Source organism: Neopsephotus bourkii, unplaced genomic scaffold, assembly GCF_033783945.1.
Source record: "Neopsephotus bourkii isolate Nb327-2 ecotype Australia unplaced genomic scaffold, CSIRO-AGI_Nbou_v1 NB_678, whole genome shotgun sequence".
Taxonomy (NCBI): Eukaryota; Metazoa; Chordata; class Aves; order Psittaciformes; family Psittacidae; genus Neopsephotus; species Neopsephotus bourkii.
The window spans coordinates 1,585,723-1,610,551 of NW_026901177.1; the positions used below are offsets into that span (position 1 = coordinate 1,585,723).

Below are 24,829 nucleotides of genomic sequence, written 5' to 3' on the forward strand. Positions count from 1 at the left end.
TTTCTTGTCTGAAAAATCTTATTCCGTAACACATGCAGATATTTAGCAAGATCAATGCCTGCTGCTGTGGTCAGTGTTTTGACTTTTCCATACACCTGTGTTTTGTAACAAACCTCACCTTGCTCCTCCAAACCACACCCCAGTCATTTGTCAGTGTTTATTGCTGTTTTGCTCAGCACTTTTTAATCATGCTTTGCTTGATTCCTTTAATGTCTTTTCAGACACTTCAGCCAGACAGTGGGGTAAACAGTTACCCACAGAGGGTTCCTGCAATAAGATTATGCATCCTGTCAAGGCCGTATGCTTTTCTCCATCTATCAATGATGGAACTCAAAGGCACAGTAAAATTTACAACCCAGAAGTACAAATAGGTTCAAAAAAAGTAACAGCCAAGCTTGGAAAGGTTATAGCATAAATGTTGATGGTCACCTGGATGCAATCTCTGGCTCAGGGAACCCCCACTGTCGGTCGTTAGGGCATAATGCCAGAGGCCTATTCACAAACAGGACATGTCCCGCATATGATCCTAGAAATCGGCTATTAAGTGTTATCAGAGCAGGTGAGCTCCTCTGCCTGCTCTGACCCCAGGTTTGATACAGCTGCAGCGCAAGCTGGCGCGATGACACTCGGAATCCCTGGGTCTGATGCCTTCCACCTCAGCACGTTTACAAGCAGCTGCCCGGCGAGAGCATCGTGTCCAGACATGTCTGGTAACCCCGCTAACAACAGTCATGATCAAGAGCGGATATACAGGCTCTCAGACCTGCCGTTTCGACCCCAGCTAACTTGCCGCGGCAGCCCTCCCACTGCGGAGCTGCCTACGGCCGGCGTGAAATGGGGCGGGGCAGGAGGCGGCCTCCTCCGCGGGCACTTCCCGTTTGCTCGGCCACGGGGGGGGGGCCTTGCCGTTGCTAAGGGGACGGGCAACGCCAGGCACGGTTCCCCAGTGCCTGCCGGTGGCCATGGACAGCATTAGCAGTAATTCCACCGCCTCAGTGCTGGCTGAGCTCTGCTGGGACGATGGCTACGCCGTCCCCGTTGCCAACGCGGAGAACAAGGCCCTGGAGAACGAAGTGAGAGCGGGCCTGAGGACGGGGGAGGGAAGAAGCATTCACCTCCAGCCAGCAGCTCCGGAGGGCTGCTCCCACCCCACCGGCCCCTCGGCTGGAAAGGGGTGGCGACGACCTGCCCATGTCTTCCCGCCTTGGGGCGCGGGGCGGCACGGAACCCTCCCCGCCACTGCCAGGGTGCGGGGCCCGGGGAGGGAGGGAACGAGTTAACGCCCATGAGCTCTGCGAAGGGAACGGGGGGCGATAAGTTAGTCTTTGAACGTGGGACCCACGTACCTGCAGACCTTGTGCCGCGGGACCCTGTTCTATCTTCGGCAAGGGCAGCGTTCCGAGAGTCCCGCCCGCCCTCGTGAGGCTGGCGAGGCCCTGTGGAGCCAGGAATGCACCTTTCCTTAGCAGAGCCGGGCACGTTCTGAAATGCCGCATTTCACAGAGTTGTGGGAACCTAGTGCACACTTCTTATGTTTTGGGATTAGTAATTGCAATGACTGTATTTTTAAATAGATGCAGATAACCAGCACTCAACTAAAAGTACTTGACAATTCTAACCCTTAAATAGCTGCAGAAGATGCAAAAAGAAAAACTAAACCTGCAAAATGAGTTGACCAACTTTGAAGAACGTATAGCAGCAATGACATCCCACTTGAAAAATGTGAGACAAGAGTTCAGCCTCACTCAGGTAAATTGCTACCTGTAGCAAATGCATTTTATCAGGCAGACTTGTAACCTGAGTATCTTTATACACTGGTTCCCCTATATATTTTGCCAGCCTTATTAGAGCTTTGTCAGGCCTTTATTCCAGACTTCCACAGGAAACAAACAGTATATCTCAATGCTATTACTTGATAGTCATTAGAAAGACCATCCAAGATCAAATGCACCTAGAAGAAAGCTAAGAAGGATGCATTTTAGAATTTATTCTAACAGGGACTTTGGTAGATGATAAAATAATTGATGAAAGAAAATAAAACATCAGTGTAAGGGGACAAAATAGATTTAGAATGTTTATAATGGTCAAGACTTAACTGTGAAGTATTAGTGAAGACTTAATTTGTGGACATGAGAAATGAAGTCACATGGTCAAGGTGGAAGTCTGGTCTTACACCAAGTTAATTGGCCAAAATGGATGGTTTAGGGATTTTTTTTTGGTTGTGTATTTTTATATATATACTTTTGTTTATTGTGAAATTATAACTGTATTATTCTCTAGTCTCTTTACAAAGCCAGAGAGAATGAAATTGAAACTGAAAAACACTTTAAAGCCCTTGCTGAGAGAGAACATGGACGTCTCAAAAGTGAGATTAAGCGACTGGAAGATGAGATAGTTTCCTTAAGAGTAAAGAAAAACAGTCATGAAGTAAGGTTTTAAATTTTTGCAAGAGAACACCAGTATTCAAATCAGATTTTATAACTTGTCCTCAGTTGCAGTTATAGAAATAATGTAACTCAAGAATTGTTAATTATTTAATAATTAATTAATAAACAATAATAGATGATCTAGGTGTGCTTTTCCTTGTGTAGGCAAGTAGAGTGACACTGAGTATCTCCATGCATAGACTGGTCAAGACTTAGCAAATAAGAGCTAGGTATTGAAAGACTTCTGGTTTTAGTGTTCTAAATGCCAGATACACAGCCACACATCTGTATTGTTAAGACTCGCAGGTATTTTCTTTATGGTTTAGAAAAGACATTTTTGATGGCATAAAATAAACTTGGGGCATGATTTCAGCATAAAAAGTTTGCTTTATGCAAACAACAAAAAAGTAATTCTATTGAATTACAGTTGCTTTTCTGTTTAATGGAACTGTTCCTTTTTCTTTCCATGAATAATTTGTGTTTATTTTTTTATTTTCTGTCTGTCTTCTCGTTATATCTATTCTCAGTATGTCTGTTTGTAATCACCAGTCTCTCAGAATGGGTAGCAGGGTTAAGATATCCTTGTATTCAGCTGGATCGTGATTCTCCAAATTTGTGTCAGGAAGTTTCTTCAGAGTCATGTGGGGCCATTTGTAAATTCACACACAGGGTAAAGGATCTAAGAACTGAGAGTTTGTGAGGGAAAAATTTTACTCTATGATGCCTCAGATCAGTTCATTATGTGGAATAAATATCTCGCATGTATGATATCTTGCCAGAGGTTGACTTTCTTGTTTAAAATTATTTGCATTTTAAGTTTGTGGCAACTTACTGTCTTCTTTTGTCTTTAAGACCAGGATGTCTATTTGCTAATAGACGTCCTCAAGTATAATACACATTTAACAAAAAAGAAAAAGCTAGCAATGCTGTTGACAACAAGACGTGTGTATACTTTTTAAAGTACCTTGAGTTGTTTGTTTCAATTACTATTCAAAAAATATTAGATATTTAATATTAAATCTTTTTTTCCAATTTTATTAGAATACTATAAATAAAACCACTAAGAAGTTGGAAAACTTGAAACAACAGATGAACTGTGATGAGGAAGTTCTGGAGAACTGGATAAAGGAGTCAAATCGTAAAGATAATGATGCCATCACAATCCAGAAGTATGCACAAAAAGATGAAGGGAAACTAGGAGTAAGTAGCAATCACAGCAATTTTCAGAAACTAGAGGGAGAACCATTTTAGTATTTGCAGACCTTGTTACATTATCTAGTCAAGTAAGATGGAGACAAGATTTTGTACAACAGCGCTTTTAAGCCGGTTTCCACTTAGCTCAACAGGGCAATTCCATAGGAGGCTCATTTTAGAGGTCAGAGAGAACAAGTTTTATAAAAGGTGGAAGGCATAATTAAAGACATTAATTTGTTCATCTGGCTAAAATTAAAGGGTTTTTTTCTTTTATGAAAAAGTGCACAAATAGAATCGTAGAATCATAGAATAGTTAGGGTTGGAAAGAACCTTAAGATCGTCAAGTTCCAACCCCCAGCCATGGGCAGGGATACCTCGCTCTAAACCATATTACCCAAGGCCTCGTCCAACCTGGCCTTGAACACTGCCAGGGATGGAGCATTCACAACCTCCCTGGACAACCCATTCTAGTGCCTCACCACCCTAACAGGAAAGAATTTCCTCCTTATATCCAATCTAAACTTCCCCTGTTTAAGTTTTAACCCGTTACCCCTTGTCCTACCATTACAGTCCCTAATGAAGAGTCCATCCCCAGCATCCCTATATGCCCCCTTCAGATACTGGAAGGCTGCTATGAGGTCTCCACGCAGCCTTCTCTTCCTCAGGCTGAACAGCCCCAACTTTCTCAGCCGATCTTCATATGGAAGGTGCTCCAGTCCCCTGATCATTCTCGTGGCCCTCCTCTGGACTTGTTCCAACAGTTCCATGTCCTTTTTATGTTGAGGACACCAGAACTGCACACAATACTCCAAGTGAGGTCTCACAAGAGCAGAATAAAGGGGCAGGATCACCTCCTTTGACCTGCTGGTCACACTCCTTTTGATGCAGCCCAGGATACGGTTGGCTTTCTGGGCTGCAAGCTCACACTGATGGCTCATGTTCATTTTCTCATCAACCAGCACCCCCAAGTCCTTCTCCACAGGGCTGCTCTGAATCTCTTCTCTGCCCAGTCTGTAGCTGTGCCTGGGATTGCTCCGACCCAGGTGTAGGACCTTGCATTTGTCATGGTTAAACTTCATGAGGTTGGCATCAGTCCACCTCACAAGTGTGTCAAGGTCCCTCTGGATGGCATTCCTTCCCTCCAGCATATCAACCGAACCACACAGCTTGGTGTCATCGGCAAACTTGTTGAGGGCGCACTCAATCCCACTGGCTGTGTCAGCCACAAAGATGTTGAACAAGACTGGTCCCAACACTGATTCCCTGAGGGACACCACTCGTACTGGTCTCCAGCCGGACATTGAGCCATTGACCACAACTCTTTGTGTGTGGCCATCCAGCCAGTTCTTTATCCACCAAGTGGTCCATCGATCAAATTGATGTGTCTCCAATTTAGAGACAAGAATGTCGTGTGGGACAGTATTGAACACTTTACACAAATCCAGGTAGATGACATCAACTGCTTTACCGGTGTCCATCAGTTCTGTAGCCCCATCATAGAAGGCTAATAATAAAGTGTAGAAAACTGTGCTACTGAGTTGAAGAGTTCATTAAAATGCATGCCAAATATGAGCAGATAATATAGCTTTTCCCATTAGAAATGAACTTGTTAATATTACTGAGAGCAAAGTACACCTACTTCAGTAAATCTACCTGGAATAAGGAAAAATGGTATAAATAGATACTCCAGTCACAATTTCAGACTTTATGTGGGTCAGTGCTCAAGTATATTATTAATTTTGAGATAGGTAGGTAACTCGGGTTAATATTCTTTTGAGTCTTTACATACAGGTAGGAGAAGTTTTATTTTTACTAATTAAATACGGAATCCCAAATCTTTAGTTTACACATACAGTTTCACTGATACCATTTACATTAGCAAGTGACACAACATAGGAAGAAGAGTAAAGCAAAACGGCTGATGCAGAGAATGCCACATACACATTTACACACAGTGTAGGGTTACTTTGGCCTTGCTGCCGTCTGATCCTCAAAAATTTAGGAAGCTAGATTCTCAGGTGTTTGTTCTCTAAAATACAATAAATTGATGCCTCAGTAATTCATCCCAACCTGTACTAGAGCCTTAAGAATTTATAAGTTATTATATATTTGTTTTCGAATACATAAACTTGATGCTCTTAAGGTCCTTTTCAACCCTAAATATTCTATGAATTTATGATTATATTTTCATATCCTTTTATTTTAGGCATTAATACTTCAAGTAGACAAGTTGACCATGCAAGCAAATCAGAAGCGCAAAGCTCTTAATAATGAACTTACAGAAACCATAACAGCACAGGTTAGTGCTTAATGTTCTTGAAGATATCTTGTTACATGTGAAATGTTTAACATCAGAAATAATGGGGGTGCTTTCTTGTAAACAGATAGAGCTTGACAAGACAGCTGAAGATTTTCGCAGAGTTCATCAAGAAAGGCAAGAAGTCATCAGGCAGTGGGAAAATGCAATACAACAGATGCAAAAGAGAGATCAACAGATTGATCATTGTGCTTTGGTAAAACTGCTGTCACTAATTCCTATCTGTGTATCAGCCTACTTTTGTGTCTATGATATTGTTAAGAATTTTGCTCTTCACACATAAACTAGTTGGGTGGTTTAGATGTTCAGTGGTCTCTTTGTGTCTACCTCTATTGTATCAAGATGTTTCAAAGTTCAGGTATTACTGAAATATATTCAAAATTTATTTTGAAAGCAGTATCTCTCAGTGTAAGTAACGGTGCTCTGCTCAATACTATGCAAGCTTTAATTTTTTATCTCAAGGTTGTTGGGAAATGCAATGCATGCCATTATCGTCTTTGATTTAAGAAGCAACAAGATGGAATGCTGTTTGTAGAGATTAAGGACAGTCAACTGCAAGAGGGGGATTCTTTGAGCTGCAATATTAGAAAGAAAACAGAATGCTTGGAATGGAAGGAATTGGCATTTCTAACTCTGTGAACAAATGCCTGACTAACATTTATGTCAGAATTATGGTAAATAATCACATTAAGGTTAAAAATCGGTCCTTGTATAGATTCTGCAAATGAGGAGAAGCAATGCCACTCTTCTAAGCAGAAAAAGATCTTATTTGGATCTTTTAGGTAGTATGAGTTAGTATTGATTTCTAAAATATATAGTCTTCATTGGTTTTGTCAGTGCCTTGTGCACAGATGGTAAAATGGCAAGAGGTACAAATGAAGTATATTTTGTTCTGGAATTGTCAAGAGAAGTGTGAGCTCCTCTGAAAGTTTTGCAGGGCAATAAGACAGATGGACCAGAAAAAGCCTAAAGGATCAGTGCAGAGGAAAAAAATATTAATGTGGGTTCCAAAGTAACAATGGCGCTTTTTTGAAGGGGGAAAAAGCATAACTGAATGTACAAGAAGACTCTACTTAAATCTTTTGCTTTGCTAGTATGATATTTTTCTTCTTAAAAAAATACCAGCTTTAAGTTGCCTAAGTGGGTATTACATATACCTTGAGCAGAATCGGAATGGTTTAAACATGAATTAAGCTATAATGCTAAAGAAATGTAGTAGTAGAAAATGAGAAGCCAGAATAAATACTACCAAGCTGAAAATATAACGGCCTAATTTAGCAGAAATATTTTGGATTCCATAGTATTTCAGATCAGAAGACTTCTGCAAAGAACAAATGACAAACAGATAGTAATATAACCCCAAACAAACAAACAGCATTTCCCAAGAGAAAAGCCCTAGCTCTGGCCAAGCTTCCATACATTAGTAGTCCACAGAATACTCCTACTGATAATTCTGTGATCAGTTTTGGTGTGGGTTTTTTTTTTGTTCTGTTTTGGTTGTTTTTTTTACATAATAACTAGAGTATAATTTGCCCAGCAGCTAATTTTTGACTTAACCTTTCAAAGTACACAGTTTTCACCGAGCTATAAATCTGTCAGCTAACCTAAGTGCCACTGATGTTGCTAATTTTGCAGAGCTTGCTGGGTTCTTTTTCCCTACTCAATGAAAAATGATTTTTATTTCATACAATTTTATAGCGTTAGGGCTTCTTGAAATTATGGGACTATTTTGGAAGTTTCCAAACCAAACCACTTGTAGTACTTTGTGTTGTGATGTATTAGTAGAATGATGTAATTTAAAAATTATGTGATAACTGGGCTGTCTCGTGCACAGAGTAGTCTTCATAGCGATCTTCTGGTTGTACCCTTTATTAATGTATTACATCTTAACTAAGGCAACAAATCTGAAATGTTTTTATCCTGATAGCTAATAGCAGAGATAAAACAGGAGATCAGAAAAAAAGAAATGGTGCTGAAAGAAAAGACTGCCTTTTTGGTAAATGAAACCCTTAATAATATGGAATATGAAAAGAAAATTTTTTCTGCTGAACGGGAAGCTACCAGCCTCCGACATGAGTATCAGACTCAGGATACTTACAGGGTTCAGCTGCAGGATGAGGTAAGGATAACCAAACTGTTCACAAAACCAGACTGAAACTGTAACTTTCGACGAGATGGAGGAAATACAGGAATAGGGTTTGCTTTTCTCTGGTTTTAGACTTGACCCTTAATAATTCAACAAAATGCTTGCACTCCTCAGTTTAGTCATGATTATTGGGGTCTGAACCCTCAACTTAATCCTTTCATTGATAATGGTGAAGAGACTAGCTTGTATTCTCCACTGTGTTGGTATAGAATGCATGAATTTTCTCTTAAATGGGGTAACTCTTAAATACATGGATGCGTGTCTTGCCTTTAGCATGCATAGACCGCAGTATTGTATGAGGATGAGGGAAACCTTTTCTGGATTCTAAACGATTCCTGTACTGTCCTCTTAGAAGTGAGTATTGATGGCCCTTTTAGACAAGTTAAAATTATTGGTTGAAAAAAATCTTCAAACTTTTTCACACGGCTTTCTAGTCAAGAGGCAGTAGGATAGGGCTGCCCTGTGAACAAGATATACTTGATGTTGTCCAAATGTTGTTGCTTATATTTAACCTGCACTTAAGGCTAGAACTGAGCTGCAATGTTTAATTGCTTAAATTAGAAGTAATTGCTTAAAATATAAGTATTTCTAAGACGTAATTCAAGTTTCATGGCTCTGTTGAGAAGGGATATGCTTGTATTGCCTAAGTTTTCTCTTAACAAGAAAAGAAGATTGGCAATTAAGAAACAGACAACACCCACCCCTGCCACCTGCCCCGCATCTTTGACTAGTTTGTTGCAGGTGGTTCATAAACTGATATCCTAATTGTAGCTAGCTGAAACAAGGTGTGTAGGCTGCTAGATTACCCTGTAATTCATGCAAACTTGAGGCTTCACAGAATTGGTAGGTTTTCATCTCCCAAATGTGAGATTCTTGCTTGAAGTTTTTTTCCACAGTCAATACTATCTAATGCGATAATGAGAACAGTCTTCCGTTATTAGGTGTTAAAACATCTGTGGCATGCAAGTGAGAAACAAGGAAAGAAACACTTACAGTTCAGCTGACAACTTATGACCTTCCAGTTTTTCATTCTGGTACAGAGGGAGACCTGCTATATATACTTGATCAGGTTTCTTCATCTGTGAAAATGAAAACAATTACACTGTTAAGTGATACTATAAAGATGAATGAGCTACTGATTGTAAAGTATTCATATCCTGTTCAATGAGCGCATGCTGTATTTTTTACCAAATTAAATGTCTGTGTATGTTTGTCACAGTGTTCCTTTATCTGAATCAAAATAATGATATGTGCCCAATAAAGTTTGAATTATTAGTGTTTATTAGATATAGAAGTGTATCCATATTAACAAAGAACTTCTCAAAGTCAGATGTGCTCTATAAAACCATAGTTCCACTTATAAAGATGCTGCTAAACAAGAATTGCAACCCACAGCACCTTCATAATTCATTCTACATTCTTAAGCAGTAAATATTTTGTCCTAGTATTCAGATTGTGCAACTTAATCTATTGAGTTTACTAGCTGTGCTGATTTACAGCACCTCAAAATTAGCAGCACTTCTCATTTGGAAAACACTGTTAAAAGGGAATACTTTCCAATAAATAGGTCCCTTACAAGTTTAAATATCCTAATGTGTACTGAAGTACGTAAGAGCTTGATTGCTCCCTTTTGTAATTTATTAGCTGGATACTTTGAAATTCACTGTGGACAAAACTGCTTCTGATCTGGAGTCTTTGAGAACAGAAGTAACCAATCTGAAGAAAGACATTCAAAAAAATCAAGCCAGGTAAGAAGCAGACCTTTAAAAATATAATTTGTAAGGGTTAGCACTATAATCAAATCCTTGAGCTAGCAGAGAACCTTAAATCATGTTGATGATTAAAGCCTCCAACTTTTTGGTTACTGCGTAGTTTCTGGCACTGGGCAGTTTAGGCAATACTCCTGGTAGTCCTTGCTATTAAAGGGTGTGGAAAAAATCTGTTAGGGCCTTGGGTACCATTGATTCCCATCCAGCCTACTTTATTAGGCAACTGCTCAGCAAGGTATGCTGTTTGATTTTGTCAGGGTGTATATGCTATGTACATTGAACTTGATAAACCATGTAATTTTCTTTAGATTGAACTTTCTTAATGAAAAAAATGCAAGTCTTTCCAATAAGCTGAAGCTTGTGACTGAGGAGACACTCGGTTCAGAAGACAAAGCTTTCAGGATGGAAGAAATACTAAAGGAAGAAGAAAAAGTTGTCAAGGTAAAATATTTTTCATGGTTTCTGCAAATGAGAATTCATTTGAATTTGCAAGCTCTATCTAGAACAAACTATTTGGATTAAAATGAAATGTAAGTATTAATATGACATGTGGCTATTTCATCAAACGATGAGGTAATGTGCATGTAGTCACCGTCCCTGGAAGTGTTCATAAGCTGTGTAGATGAAGCCCTCTGTGCCATGGGTTAGTGGTGGCCTTGGCAGTGCTGGGGTACGGGTTGGGCTTGGATGATCTTAAAGGTCCTTTCCAACCTGGAGGAAAATAGGTGGTCTTCGCAGTTCAGAAGACTGTGTCCCCACATATGAACACAGGATACCAAGATGTCACTGTACAAATCAGATATAAGCCCAATATTGTGACTACATCAGTGTACCTTTGACATCAGCTAAAAGTGACTTACAACTTCTTGTCCTGATTGACATAAAAGTTACTTACTGGAATGTGGCAAATTTTGCTATAAAGATACAGTAATATCTTCTGCTTTGTAACAATATTGAAAAATTTAAAAATTTTGTATTTTGCTTGGCTCTTTCTGGGAGTTCATGTCTCTAAGCATTCTGTTTTATGGACTGCTGAGGAGCAATGGTTCTTGTATTTCTATGAGTTTCCTGTCAATAAGGTTGTTAAGGTCGAGAATCTTCTCAGGATGACTTTTCAGTAACCTTACCACTGGACAATTCTTGGCTTTAGTAAAACACCACCAAAATTTATTAACCTGCAAAGAGCTATGATTTTTGCAAACCAGGATGCAAAAGATTTTTTTTAATTTTTTTTTTTAATTTTTTAAGCAGATTTGGCTGCCCTAGTCTCATCTTTGCTACTTGAATTCTGCTATGTAATACTCTGATTCATCTAACTTATTGTGGACTATTAAATTACTGGCTCACTTTAGATTTTATTTTCATAATGAATAAAGATTTTGATCTGGGAAGTGGCATGTACAGTTGTAATATGGTGACTTTTTTAACATATGTAATAATACTTTTTTAATTCAAAACCCACTTCTTATGTAGCAAATTAAGTATAGGAATAAAAATATCCTAATTCTTTCTCACCTGATGAACTGCAAAGGGCTTTTGAATAAATGCAATGTTGTAATGCAATCATCTGAACCTCCCTGCATTTCCAAAAATTTTTCTACTGGTTTTCTTACTTTGCTACTAATTCTCCAATAATATTTTACTTTTTACATTTTTTATTATTTTTTTAAACACTATGATGGACAACTTAGTATCAGATATGCTAAAGCATTTTTTTTATTGCAGAATGCCCATGTTGAACTAGTGTGACAGCAGGTGTTCCCATGCAAGTGACAACAAAGCTGTATCTGTGCATACCACTGTATGCTCTTCACCCCTCCCCCCCACCTTGTTCTGGTTTTCCTATAACATGTATGTGAAATAATCCCTTGCAATAGATTGCTGTTTTTCAAACTTTTTAACTTGACAAGCATTACCTGTACATTTTAAGTACACTTACAGAAACTAGAGAGGGGATGTCTTTACAGTTTAATTACAGGCCTTACTGGTTTTGATTTCCAGATAATTTGAAAAGAAGTTGTAATGATATAACAAAACAGACTGAAAATGAAAACCTTACTTGCTTTTCCTTAAGACTGCTACCAGGATGGCTAAACCGTTAGCAGAGTTTCTTCACTTGTGTCTGTGGCAGATAACCTAAGATGACATTGAGCTTGGCAGCTCCACAGCTTCAGGGTAACATTTTAACTAGGATGAACTGTTCCTGAACAATATCTGAAATGTATTAGTCAGAATCATGCCTTCTATCACCATTAGACACACATGGCTATTTGCTGCATCTATTAATTTACTGTGAAGAGTTATTTACAGAACAATGTGGATGAAACGTCACCATTTTGCGCTTTGGTTCTGTGATACTTCTCCCTCTTCAATCTCTGCCAAAACAACGTTGCACAGTGAAGCTTACTGAGTATCTTATCTCTTTTAACAACCTCACTTAAAGGGAGAGAAACTATTTTTATTAAGTAAATGAATTTAGATATGCAAGAAAGACTATGAAATGAAGGTTTATGATTCAGTTTTAGTATACAAATTAATCAGTCACTAGCTTCTCAAAACCAGCTCAGAACTGGGCACATTAATAAAAACAGTTTACTTCTGAAATTAAATTCACGTGTTCAGACATGATCCAAAGTCCACTGACAATAGTATTAAATGCTACAGGCCTTAATGATTTCATATTAAACTCACACCTGCTTTTTACTTCCTGAGTTTTGGATTTGGAATTAGAATGCGATTATGAACCCTTAGAGGAGGAGTTATCTTTTGCTGTTTTTAAAGTCAGCAAGATGGTTCACAAATAGATTGCACAATGCATACATATAAAATCAAGATTAAGCACAAATTTAATGTATATGAACCAGTGAATTTTAAGTTGTTTTGTTTTCTTAATTTAAATGTGCATTTTTGGACTCTACCAGACTTCAGCAAAAAGTAAATGAGCCTTTCAAAACAGGATTGTGATGCCACATCACTTGTCTTAATGATGTACCTTACAGGAGTCTAGCATGCTGAATGGTCTGAACTCTGGAAGGTCTTTGGTTATTTGCAGAGGGGAGTGAAAGGAAGGGGAGGAAGAGGCAAGTTGCCTTCTTTGCTAGGATTATAAAAAGAAAATAATCTCTGTTTACTTGGTTTTCAGTACCTTTCAGGTTACCTGAAATGTTCATCATTCTCTCACTGCAACAGACCCTACTAAAACATTATTCACTGATTCAGGTGTTAATGACAACTTATCTTTGAGAATAAGGAAGTGATTTTAAAATGTGTAATTAATTTTCAAACAAAATTGTTTCCACTTAGATAAACACACATATATACATACATACATATGCATATACACAGAGTTATGTTTTAATAAACCATTGAAAGATTTGTATTGCATTTTTCCAAATATTCATGTATACTTGTAGTAGTAAGGAGGGAGAAAAAAAAAAGAAAAAAAAGTTATGCAATAATAGGGAAAGATCCAAGTGAAAAAACAAATAAGGTTACTTTCTCTGTAAGTCTAAAACTTTTCTGGTCAACCATTTTGAAGATCTTCCATTTTCATATTAATGGATATAGTATTGAAATTCTTAAATCTATACAAGATTAATAAAGGCAAGCAATTCCTCAGAAATTACTTCTGATGTGATTAAGTGCTTTCTACAATCTAATGATTAATTTGTTACCAGGAAAAAGACAAAGAAATAAACCAGTTAAAAGATCTACTTTTCAAGAAGACTGAAGAGTTTAAGGTGCATAAGGATAAGGAGAAGTGTGTTCTAGCAGAAATTGAGGCAAGTCGGTCATTGCTTAAAAAACTTAAGAGTCAACTGCACAGACTTGATGCAGATGCATTAAACCAACAAGAAATAATATATAACCAGGTAAAATGTTAAAATACTTTCATGCTGTGATTTTTTTTTCTTTGGTCTAATGAGAATAAGTTGCTTGAACTCTGTAATGTCTGTCAACATCTTGGCATTTTGGAAATGACATGCAATATAATTTGAAGTCTGCTTTTATTTCTGTCTCTAGATGTATGGATATGGAAATAACTGAAACTCGCTACAGTACTGCCTATGTTATGTGCTTGTATTTCTTTATTTTTTGAATCTGCTGCTTTTCCCACTAATTTTTCAAATCAGCTCCTTACTTTGATCCCTCTGAATCACAGACACCTCAGGGTACATTTTTAAAGCAATACAAGAGGTACATGCCAAAATCCTGTTATTTCCTAATTGGATTTTGTGCATATTTCCTATGCACCACTTTGAAAATTTGCTCTTTTATATCAGCATCCACTGGTAACAGCAAGATGGCAACTCTACTGTAAGCTTCCCTACAGCAGACTGTGCTGAGTGTGCTTTGTTACTCTTCTAGAAGATTACTCCTGAACCATCACTGCACATCAGTCACCTAAGAATGTTTTGCTAAGGAGGTCTATAAGCCATAAATTATTATAGAAACAATAGCCTAATTGGGTGACTGTCTTAAAGCCAACATTTTGATCCAAGTTTATATCCAGTGTTTTAGCTTTATAGGAAGGCTATAACTGCTTATCTGACACTATTAATATTCTTAAAAATTATTTTAACAGGATTTTTATATTCAGCAAGTACAGAGGCGGCTGTCACGGTTAGAAGGGGAGCTTAATACAGATGAAAAACAAGTTTTGGAAGCAAAAGTTGCTGAACTTAAGAAAACCTTAGAAGAAAAGAAAAACACATATGATGTTTTACATGTGCAGTACAAGAAACTTCAGGTAACTTCCTTAAAACATCAGGTTGATTGTGTAACATCTAGAAACCTCACTGAATTAAGCAGTTTGGGTCTTTTAATCAATAACCTGGTATTAGATTAAAAGATATCTGAACTTAGTTTTCTACACAATGGTTACATAATGTTACCTATACCTTCCAGAAAAATAGCTCATTACTGCACAACTGAGACACCTTAGCATGAAGACAAGCATTGAAATATTGAAAGGCAAGCTTAGCATTTCAAGATGTGACTGACTGCTTGCACGTGGCCTGAGTTTGTTAGGACCATGTAGAAATAGGAGGATGTTATTCTGTGACGTTAATATTTACTTTCTTTTTATAAGTACATTGCATTTAAAATTGCACAAAACAACATTACTGAATTAAGGCAATAATATTTGAGTTACATGATCCCATCCTGACATGTAATTCAGAAACACTGTTTTTCTGTCTTTATTTCCATGTGAGAATTTTACATGTACATGAGTGTGCTCTGGTTTTACATTATCCAGTGACCATTATTAATACTCTAAAAATGCACTTAGCTCTCTTACCTCCCTTACCTCCCTCCCTTACTTTTCTTCATTTCTTCTGTAGCCAGATTGTAATTTATTTTTATAGGGAATGTATTTTTTTATCAGCTACACTTTGCCACATTTAGAAACCTCTTTTCAAAGAGAAACCATATAGAGATAAAAATCAGGTTTAACAAAACATCACACGTGGTTTTCCAAAGTGATGGGTAAGAAAAAAAGTTAGAACAACTTAATAAAGGGAAAAAACTGCTTATAGGTAAGTCCTTGAAGATGAGATCCATGCAATAGCAACATTTAATGTTGGGCAACTAATGCCCATGCTTCAGTTTTCATAAGATGCAAAATATGAGCAATATAATCAAACACTGAAACACACCTCTGGAGTATTATGAATGTCAAATGGTTTTGAAGGTGAACTATGAATATCTAAGTCATGGTCAGACATGCCAGGAATTTTAGGTTTTTTTTATCCAAAGTACATGATTATATTAGAATTGCCCCACTGGCTGAAAGATCTATATTGTATAAATAACAGTTACTGTGCTCCAAATAAAACAAGCAATGACATTAATATTGCAACAGCACTCTGCATGAAGACTGCAATGCTCCAGTCAGCAGCATATGGACACAAGGAGATGATAGTTCCTGGTTCCAGGACTTAAAATTATTTCATGTAAAATTAACTACTGGCTTTTTGTGCAACCTACGTTTACTGTAATAAATTAAATATAATTTCCTTGGAAACAGAATGATGTCCATTTCCTCAAGAGAGCAATGGATAAGACAGGAGAAGAAACAAGCAGTATGATGAGCAAGATAAATGACCTAAATCTTTTCAATGACAGATCAGACCAGGAATTAAAAAAAGCTAAAGCCATCAAGCAGGTACAGTATTACTTTGCAACTTATACTAATGCAGGACATGTTTTTGTAAAACACACAAACTCGTGACTTGATCTGCAGGCTGTTCTGATCTACCTCCCACAGTGTTACATCATGATCCCCGTAAGAATCACAGAATCACAGAACCTTCTTTGTAGTTTTTTAACTTGCACCTTCATTTCCAGACTTTGAATCATTTTTCTCACTATTATCTTCCTAAGCCAAGTGTTGCTTCCTCTCTGTATGCAGCATAGTTTTTGTTTGGGTTGTAGTTTTTATCACACGTTACTTATGTCACAATATCCAGTGGTGTGTTTTGTTTAGGTTTTGTCGTTGTTGGTTTTGGTTTGGTTGCTGTTTTGTTTTGTCATTTCTTTTTTTGGTTGTTGGTTGTTTGGTGGTTTTTTTTTGAGAAACTATTGTCTTTAAAGCAGAAAGTATTCAAGGGTGCCTTTACCTAGCACTGAATTTTAATTCTTAATCTGTGATGCCAGCTAATAAATTTGGCTCGGGTTTGTTATTAAATTGCGAGGTTTTTTTCGAAGAGATGGTTTGGATCTGTCTATATTCCAATCTAAGGAATTAGAAAGGAAATGGAAGTCCTTCTCCACATATTTTGATAAAGAGAAAAGCTCAGTCCCAGTCCTCAAATTACTGCATGTTTATTCTGCAGTGGCTCTGGTCTTACTAAATGGAGAACTAAAGTAGTAGAAAAATAGAGGGTCTAAGTAGCAGGGGTAAGAGTTTTGTTATCAGCTGAACTGGTGTACTTGCTTCTCAATGAAAACTCTCTTTCCCTAACCCAGAACTTTTCTTGGGCATAAAATTCAGGGGAACAAAACAAAAAAGCTGATGGCATGGAAGATCTTGGAAAAAAAAAAAAAGGTAGAATTTGGGATTCTTAGGAGACTTAAAAAAATTATTTAAAGTGTTTGTATGCTAATGGAGTTCACCACTGGCTGAATATAAATATAAATTTGCTTATGTAACAACACAACTTGTAGACCTACAGGATCTAGAATGGATTCCACAACAGGTTAAAGTGAGAGATTAACTGCTTCAGAAAGTTCCTTGCAAGGTCTACTGAATTTCTTTGAAATCACCTAGTGAAAGTGAGTTGTAGATGGAAAAGTCTAAAACCCCAAAACTGAGCCTTAATTAAAAAGTCTGATGAATTCATATACAACCATCTACCCCCTATTGCACTCACCATGTAAACTGCCAGAAAATGAGAAATTGAGAATATTTCTAAATGCAGAGCAAAATGAGTCTTACAGTTGTATATATATTAAAGATAATGGATGCCTTTACAAAAAAATATTAAATTATTAACTGTTAGAAATCTTAATTAAAAATGCTTATTTTGAATCCTTTATGGCATTTATTAGGAGATGATGGTTGAAGATAATCTCTTAAAGCTACAATTGAACCGTCTTCAAGATACTCTGTGTAATAAGTCAGAGAAAGTTCTAACACTGGAAAAACAAAAATTGGAGCTAAAGAAAGCCATAGCAGAAAGAACTGAGGAAATTAAGATTCATAAGGCAATGCTGGATTCTCAGATAAGACTTGTGGATCAGGAACGACAACGCATAAGGTAATTATTCTCACATAAATTTAACTTGTAATTTTTCTTGAATACTTTTCATATGGGGTCTTACTGAAAAAGAAAAATATTTTACCCAATTTCACCAATGGGAGAAATTGAAGATGAAATAAGTCTTGCTTAGATACTGAGACAGTTGAGGCTAACAAGAGATTCTGTCTCTGAAATCCAGCTTTAACCAGTTGGTGAGCAAGAGATTACTATTTATTCTGTTAGTGAAGATCCTTTACAGTACTGAGAGGAAACCTCACCTGCAGACATCTTTTGAAAGTAAATGTCATATGTGTGTGACCCTTCATTTTTTTTTTCTTAAATAATTGAGATACGTGCAATCGTGTCTGGAGGTACGACAAAGTATTTCAAACAGAAAAGTTGATTTTAAAGAGGGATTATTCCCAACTGCTTCATAAAATTGTAGTTTCTTTGACTTACACAATAAGTCTTTTTGTTTTGGGTCGTTTGGAGTTTGATTTGGTTTTTCTTCCTTGTAACAAATGTGCTCTCCATTACGTGTCTTGTATAACAAAATTAAATGTTCTGACTTATGTATGTACTCTCTTGTAATGCAACTACATATGAAATAACTTTTCCCTTCTGTAACAATCAGTGCAAAGTACCTGGCACAGTTTTAGCTCCGACACCCCAGTATCTCTGTCCAACCAAAAATCAGCACTTCAGCAGCTGAACTGCTGAACTCTGGCAGGCTTTTTATTCATCCCTCTGCTAACCCCACCCCACACAACAGGAAATTAGAGTGATTTAGTGTGACTGAAGCTTAACTGCTCATCGAGAGTGCAGAGTGTGTGGTGCTTTGTCCTTTGATAATTACACGCTAATTGATACTTCCATGTAATTTGATTTGGGGTTGTTGCCTACTGTTGCTTATGCTCATCTAATAGTAGCAATATTAAGATAACATCAGCAGGGGGCAGCTTGTGCAGCTGTAGGTTTAGGTGCCAAACCTCTCAAAATTTTCGAGGGCTGTGGCACAGCCTCCCAGGACGCAGTGATCTGGAATATGAAAATAAATTTGACTTTGCTCAGAACTGCAAAAGAAGTGCAAGTAACCAGAAAAACGGATGACTGTAGCTGGGAGAACACAGTAACAAGAGCCAGGAGCAGCACAACTGCTGCCCTGCTTGACTTCTGGTATATGGGCAGGCTTCTGGAATAACCTCAGGAATTTAAATTGTTGTGGTAAGAATTGTCCACAAAACAGTACAAGGCAAACAATTTCTCAACTCACTTTTTTTTTCTTCCTGAAAACAAATCAGTGCTGAATTTCAAGATCGCCTAAATAAAATTTATAAACTAAGATGCAGATATGAAGTTCTTACTATTGGTATGACGCCACCTGAAGGAGAAGAGGAGAAAAGTCAAACCTACTATGTAATTAAGGTATTTTATTAATGTAATTCATTAGAATTCAAGCATTTAAGCTATAGATTTCCTTGGGCTCTATTCAAGTTACAAAGACAACCTCCTTGCCTACTGCTTACTTTCAGTCTAATTGGTTTTTGTTATCTGACACTCTTTGTTATCTAAATGATACAGCAATTTCACATGAATTTCTGTGGAGCCCTAATTTTGAGTAGTTTGAAAATTTTAATTTCGGTGATCACTAATTTACATTAGGACACAAGAAGTACTGGGCATATGGTTATCCAGTATAAACTGAAAACAAGTTTACCACTGTCTCACATTTAAATTATTCTATGCTTCAGATTTAGTTTTAGCTATTTATTATACCATATGGTATTTCTACCTTGAAGAATGTCAGCTTTCCTCTTCTCACTTATGCATACTTCTGATTTCCACTAGGGAAAAAAGCCTTTATCCATAATGCCATACCCCAGTTCTGGAATGAGAATATATTATTTTTGATCTTCACAAATTCTCTTGATTTCCTCTTAAAGCAGAATGCTTCTAGCTGTGGTCTTGGTTGTGAAATTGATCCTTTTCTCATTCTTAAGTGTTAAATTTCATAATGATGGTATTTGTGCTACTGTGAGATGTAGCACAGCTAAGACCCTCTTTAAAACCCTTGTGGTCACTGGGGGTGTACATCCTCCACAGCTTTGGAGGTTTTTCACCCTATAAGATTTTTTGAGGGGTTATAGAAAATACTTACCTTCCCCAACTGTCTGTGTTTCTTCAACCTCTCTGATCAGATAAATGAGGATTTTCAAGTGAGTAATTCCCAGAAAAACTGGATGACTTAACACCCACTCAGTGGTTTTCTGTAGCATACAGTCCCAACTCTTGGATTTTGTGGGCAGAGGAAACAGATGTGAAGCACGTGCTGCAGTTCACATCAGCAGTGCAAAACATGGAAACTGCTTTGTACACCATGTGGATACTGCTAATCAGGACCTTATGAGCTTAGGGAGGCAGATACCTGTAATGAAATGCATATGGATGAAATACCTCAAAGAACTTTCAGTGCTGTGAATAACTACTCCTTCCAATTACCTAGTAACTCAAATTTCAGGTCAAGACTGACAACAAAGCCCCATATCTAACTTAGATTGTTTCCCCTAATACTGCAGGTATTTTTTTTTCTGGATAATTATCCTCATATTTTCAATATGTGTGCTGTCACCCAAAATATCCGTTTTATTTTCAGGCTGCACAGGATAAGGAAGCACTGCAACGTGAAGGTGATGATTTAGATGCAAAAATCTGCAAAGCTGAAAAAGAAATTGTAGCTCTGGAAAACACTTTGTGCATACTTAATAACTGCAACAGCAAATATCGAAACTCTTTCAAGGAAGTCACTGAGACAAGTATGTAAAGCAGAAATTGCTATTTGCTTTGTGAGTTACAGGCAATGGTATATAGTAGAGAAATTCCATGGCACAAAAGAATGAATCATAGAGAGACTAAACTGATAGTAGCAAAAGGGAATATAATTCACACACTATTGTGAATAGTTCAGAAGAAAGTGCAGCAAGGTGTGATTAACTAATATTTACATTCTTCTATCCAATTTATGTGAAAATCTAAGCCTGTATAAATTTTGTGAATAGTCATGATTTGGAACAGTCAGAAGAGACAAAGCATAACAATGACTACTGGTGGGGTGGGGGCAAGTCATTACTTGGGAGAAGTGCCTGCTTGAAATACACAGGTCTAGTGGATAAAACTTTGCACAGCACAAAAGGCACTACTTTCTCTGTAGTGCTGCATCACACACAGCTACTAATTCAAATTACAGACGCCGGAGAAGCTGTGCCACTGCTTGCCTTTCTGTAGTAGACTGAGCCAGCTTGTCCACAGAACTGTACCCAGAGTAATTATATGGACAGCTTAAGTATGCGTGCTCTATCTAGCAATGAAGACCGATCCCTTAGCTACACCATCACTGCCTCTGGTTTTTCACAGGGAAGGGTGTGGAAAAAACAGTAACCTGTCATGTGGGAAAATCAGAAGAGTAAAACTTAAACTGCATCATTTTAGTGTAGTGTTCAGCAGGTTTTAAAATAAAGACTACCTAACTCCAAGTTTCTGCATATTGGAAAATCCTCAGAATTCTTTAAAATATCCTCATCTGTTTTTTATGCCATTTAGAATTCATAATCTTGCTGTCAGTGGAACTTCCTTTGTTTAGTGTGTAAAAAGCATCACTATGAGGAATTACATAAACTTAATTCTTGAGAATGCTTAATTCTTTAACTTTTGTGCCCTCTGCTGGCTCCAGAAACATAGTTCTTAACCCATTCTCATGAAGCCAGTTACTTTTCCACAATGATTTGGAATTAGTAGTAGAGTATTTAAAAAACCCTTACAGGTTTCTGCAATACTACCAACACTAACATAGTAATGTTCGGTGATGCAGTTAGAGTGTATCTTAATTTAAAGTGAAATAAAACTGTATACACAGCTTGTCCAGCAATAATATTGCCTTGTTGCTTGGAATCACAGGTGAGGAATATGAGGAAAAATTGAAACTAGAGGAGGAGAAAAGGGCTGCCGATGAAAAACACAGATACAAACGAAGACAGATCAAGGAACTTAAGGAAAAACTCCAGGTAAAATACAAGTAGAAGTTCCACTTAGATAAGGCTGCAGCATGTAGCTAAATCCATGCCAGCTATCCTATTGAAACAACAGAATATTGTAGGACAATTTTTTGCCTGTTCTTTTATATTCTACACTCTGTATGAATGGATACGATTTTTTAAGAAGGTTCTACCTCTTCCTTCAAAAACAGAGTGCTTATTTAATCACAATGTAACTTAAGACTTTTTATTCACATACAGCTGGAAGTTGCAAAATCCCAGATAAATGCTGATAGTGTTCTGTTCTGGCATCCAAGAAAGCAGTTCTATCTTTGTGTAGCACACACCACTATATTGCATCATCCTGTCCAGTACTGCAGAGATTCAAATTCACACACCTTGTGTCCTCTGGCATCCATGTCCCAGGATTTTTCTAGGAGAACACACTCTGGTTTATCAGCATTTAAGATGCTTCAGTTTAAACAGAATTAATTTAGCTTTGGAAAGCTAGCTAGGTCTTAACTTAGGAGGCTGAGCATTAGATTCAGGTAAAGGACAGCTTGTGCTCCAGCTCCACATAAAGCACTTACTCTTGTCTCCCCTTGTTACCCAAAAGCCCACTTGTCCTATAAAAAAGAACAACGCTTAACTTTGATGTGTGACATTTTAGTTACAATTTTCTAAGGCACATGAGATCAAAGGCACCTTGAGATACCCCACATGGTTATTCTAACTTCAGTCTTCTCTCTACTTCCTGAATCAGTGGCTGCACATCAACATTCTTATTGCTTATTATACCACCATAGGACATACACCTTACTTAAGAAATAAAATCTCTTAAAGAGGACACATCTTCAGCAGGGAGTAAGTCCTAGGATATAATGAGGTGTGTTAAGACATAACTTTTCCTTTTTTCATTTTATTTTTCTTTATTTTCTATTACTTTATTATTTCCATTCCCCTCTCCTTTTTTTTTTTTTTTTCCTTCATAAAATAAAGACATAGAGCTGTTCTTTCGAGGTGGATGTTATTCATTCATGGTAAGGTGGTACTGTGCGATTCTTTTCTGTAAAGATATGTAAATTCCCTGGTAGTCTCTTGGATACAAGTATTTACTCACTGAAGTCTGACAGGTAGAAATTCTCGAGTTATCCTTAGTACTGCTTGGGCTACATTTAGAAACAAGTAGTGTAAGTGCTGGTACCAGTACAAAGTAATACAAAAAGTGAGAGTGTATGACACTGCTTTATAAACTCAAACTACTGTTCACATGAATTTGCAGACCATGGAAAAAAATCTTGATATGGTACTGAAGCAGGAGGCCCTCTTCCAGGAGCAAAAGAAGGAAAAACAAGCTCTTGTTTTGCAACTGAACAAAGACATAGAAGAACAAAAGCCGAAACTTGAAAGAGTTATAAAACAGGTTTGTATAGTCATTAATGACAGCTTCTAACTACAGTGATAGACCTAAGTACAGTTAAACCCACAGAATTTAAACTTGGGCTTCTGAAAAAGTGTTGCATTTTCACAATAGCAAAACTTTAAAAATATTTGTTAAAAGTGTTCCAGGCTATCCAGGGAAATTCAGTTGCAGAAGAAAACTAAAACAGAAACACAGGAAGAAAAAGACATCAATCTTCGTGAACTGAAAAGCTTCAACAGAACCATTGACAAATTGTTAGCCAGTCTTCTAGAAGCAAATCCTGATTTAACCACACCCTTTCAAATATACTTCCATCAGGTGAGCTTTCCTGTTAACTGACACCGAGATCTTGAGTGATAGCTCTACTGAACTGATGATGAGTGTCTTTCAAGGGCAGCTCTTAAAAGTCAACAATAAACTATATTTAACAGTAAAACAGGAGAAAGTGCTCATCTGCTTATAACATCTCTTCAAATGAGGATTATAAACCCTACTGGTATACCCATGCTTATCATACAAACATTATGTCAACTTTTTTTTTTTTTCCTATTTTTTTAGTCCAATTTAGAGCTTCCTACAATTGCTTCTGCTGGTGCTAGTCAAGGTTCTCAATCACCATCTTCACAAAGCTCGCTAGCTTCTATCCGGTAAGTGCCAGCAGTGGGGTTTTTGTTTGGGTTTTCATGTAAATTCAAGTTTAACCCGGCTGAACTAGTGTCTAAATGACAGAATTCCCCACTCCTTAAGACCTTCTCAATTTTCTACTTTCTGAGCACTCTATAAAAACTTTCTCCTTATTTTTCTAGCACACAGTTGTTTACTTCAGCATCCACCAGTTTCAAATAGTAATTACAAAATAATTACGTTTACTTTTGTTAACTGTGCTCTAATTAAAAAATTGTTTCACATGATAAAGCACAAGTTTGAGCTCCAGCCACATTTTGCACTTTCTAGTGTAAGCTCCCTTTCCTAATTAAATAGCAAAGATGGACATGTATGCTTTTACCAATACCATTTTCCCCTATTCAACATCTATACAAATAACAGTGCATGTAACATGCTGAACTGGTTATGATCTAGCATTCTCACAGGGTACTTAAGCAATTAGTTCTGGTGTCTACAGAGATTCTTGGTTGGGGATCTTGCCTGGGGTAAACACTGCTGTTGGGTGGCTTTGTTGTAATTTACCATTAGAAGCTCTGTTTGAGATGTGGGGATTTCTGGACACTGATGGGTAAATGTTTGTTTCAGATCCTCCAGAAGCACAAGTTCAGGCACTAGTCAGACTTCATCTCTCAAAGTCATAGATCTGTGCTTGCCTATTGACTCTTTGGCAGAAGCAGCTGCTGTTGGTACCCAGCCATCCAGCAGAGCTAGCACCTCTGGTACTTGTAAAGGCAAAATAAAGTCTTAAGTAATCTTTTGAAGGTCATAGTAAAGGCTTCAGACTACTTAAGGCTTCTTAATTGATTAATCTGTAATTCAACTTTTCTATGACTGTATACTGGCAATCTTAGCATTAATTTCTATCAGAAATATATGTTTTATCTTTATTCTACGGTATGCAATAAATTATCTAGGAGAAATGTTAAGCATGTTTTATGTAATAAATTAACCTTTACATTACTCTCTCATTTTGCTGTTTGAGAGCTAAAGAACTTTAAAACCCTCCAGATGCCTCTTCACCCTTACAATGAAAAGAAGAGTTAGATTAAAGCCATTAATTTTTGTACACTGGTATGTTCACTGCTGACAAAATAGTCTTATATTACATTGCAACA

At 37.3% G+C, this 24,829-nt stretch overlaps 2 protein-coding genes across 3 annotated transcripts in view; one reads left to right on the forward strand and one right to left on the reverse strand.

Annotated features, from left to right (window-relative positions):
- The window catches only part of TTC14 (tetratricopeptide repeat domain 14), a 39,459-nt gene that overhangs the window by 4,431 nt on the left and 10,199 nt on the right, over window positions 1–24,829 (reverse strand). Inside the window, exon 13 of one of the 2 annotated variants that reach the window (XM_061353505.1) lies at window positions 22,118–22,251. The exons of the other annotated variant lie outside the window; for it this stretch is intronic. Within the exon in view, the coding sequence (XP_061209489.1) occupies window positions 22,133–22,251 (119 nt within the window). The 3' untranslated portion in view covers window positions 22,118–22,132. Of the gene's footprint in view, window positions 1–22,117; window positions 22,252–24,829 lie in introns of those variants that run through there. 2 annotated transcript variants of the gene reach the window in all.
- On the forward strand, window positions 935–24,674 carry CCDC39 (coiled-coil domain containing 39). Its single transcript, XM_061353502.1, has 20 exons — window positions 935–1,073; window positions 1,630–1,749; window positions 2,281–2,427; window positions 3,468–3,626; window positions 5,827–5,919; window positions 6,005–6,133; window positions 7,865–8,056; window positions 9,728–9,831; window positions 10,161–10,293; window positions 13,530–13,724; window positions 14,438–14,602; window positions 15,884–16,021; window positions 17,407–17,615; window positions 18,899–19,022; window positions 20,251–20,410; window positions 21,549–21,655; window positions 22,908–23,048; window positions 23,187–23,366; window positions 23,607–23,695; window positions 24,300–24,674. The coding sequence occupies exons 1-20, from the start codon at window positions 963–965 to the stop codon at window positions 24,460–24,462; spliced, it is 2,859 nt and encodes a 952-aa protein (XP_061209486.1). The 5' UTR covers window positions 935–962; the 3' UTR covers window positions 24,463–24,674.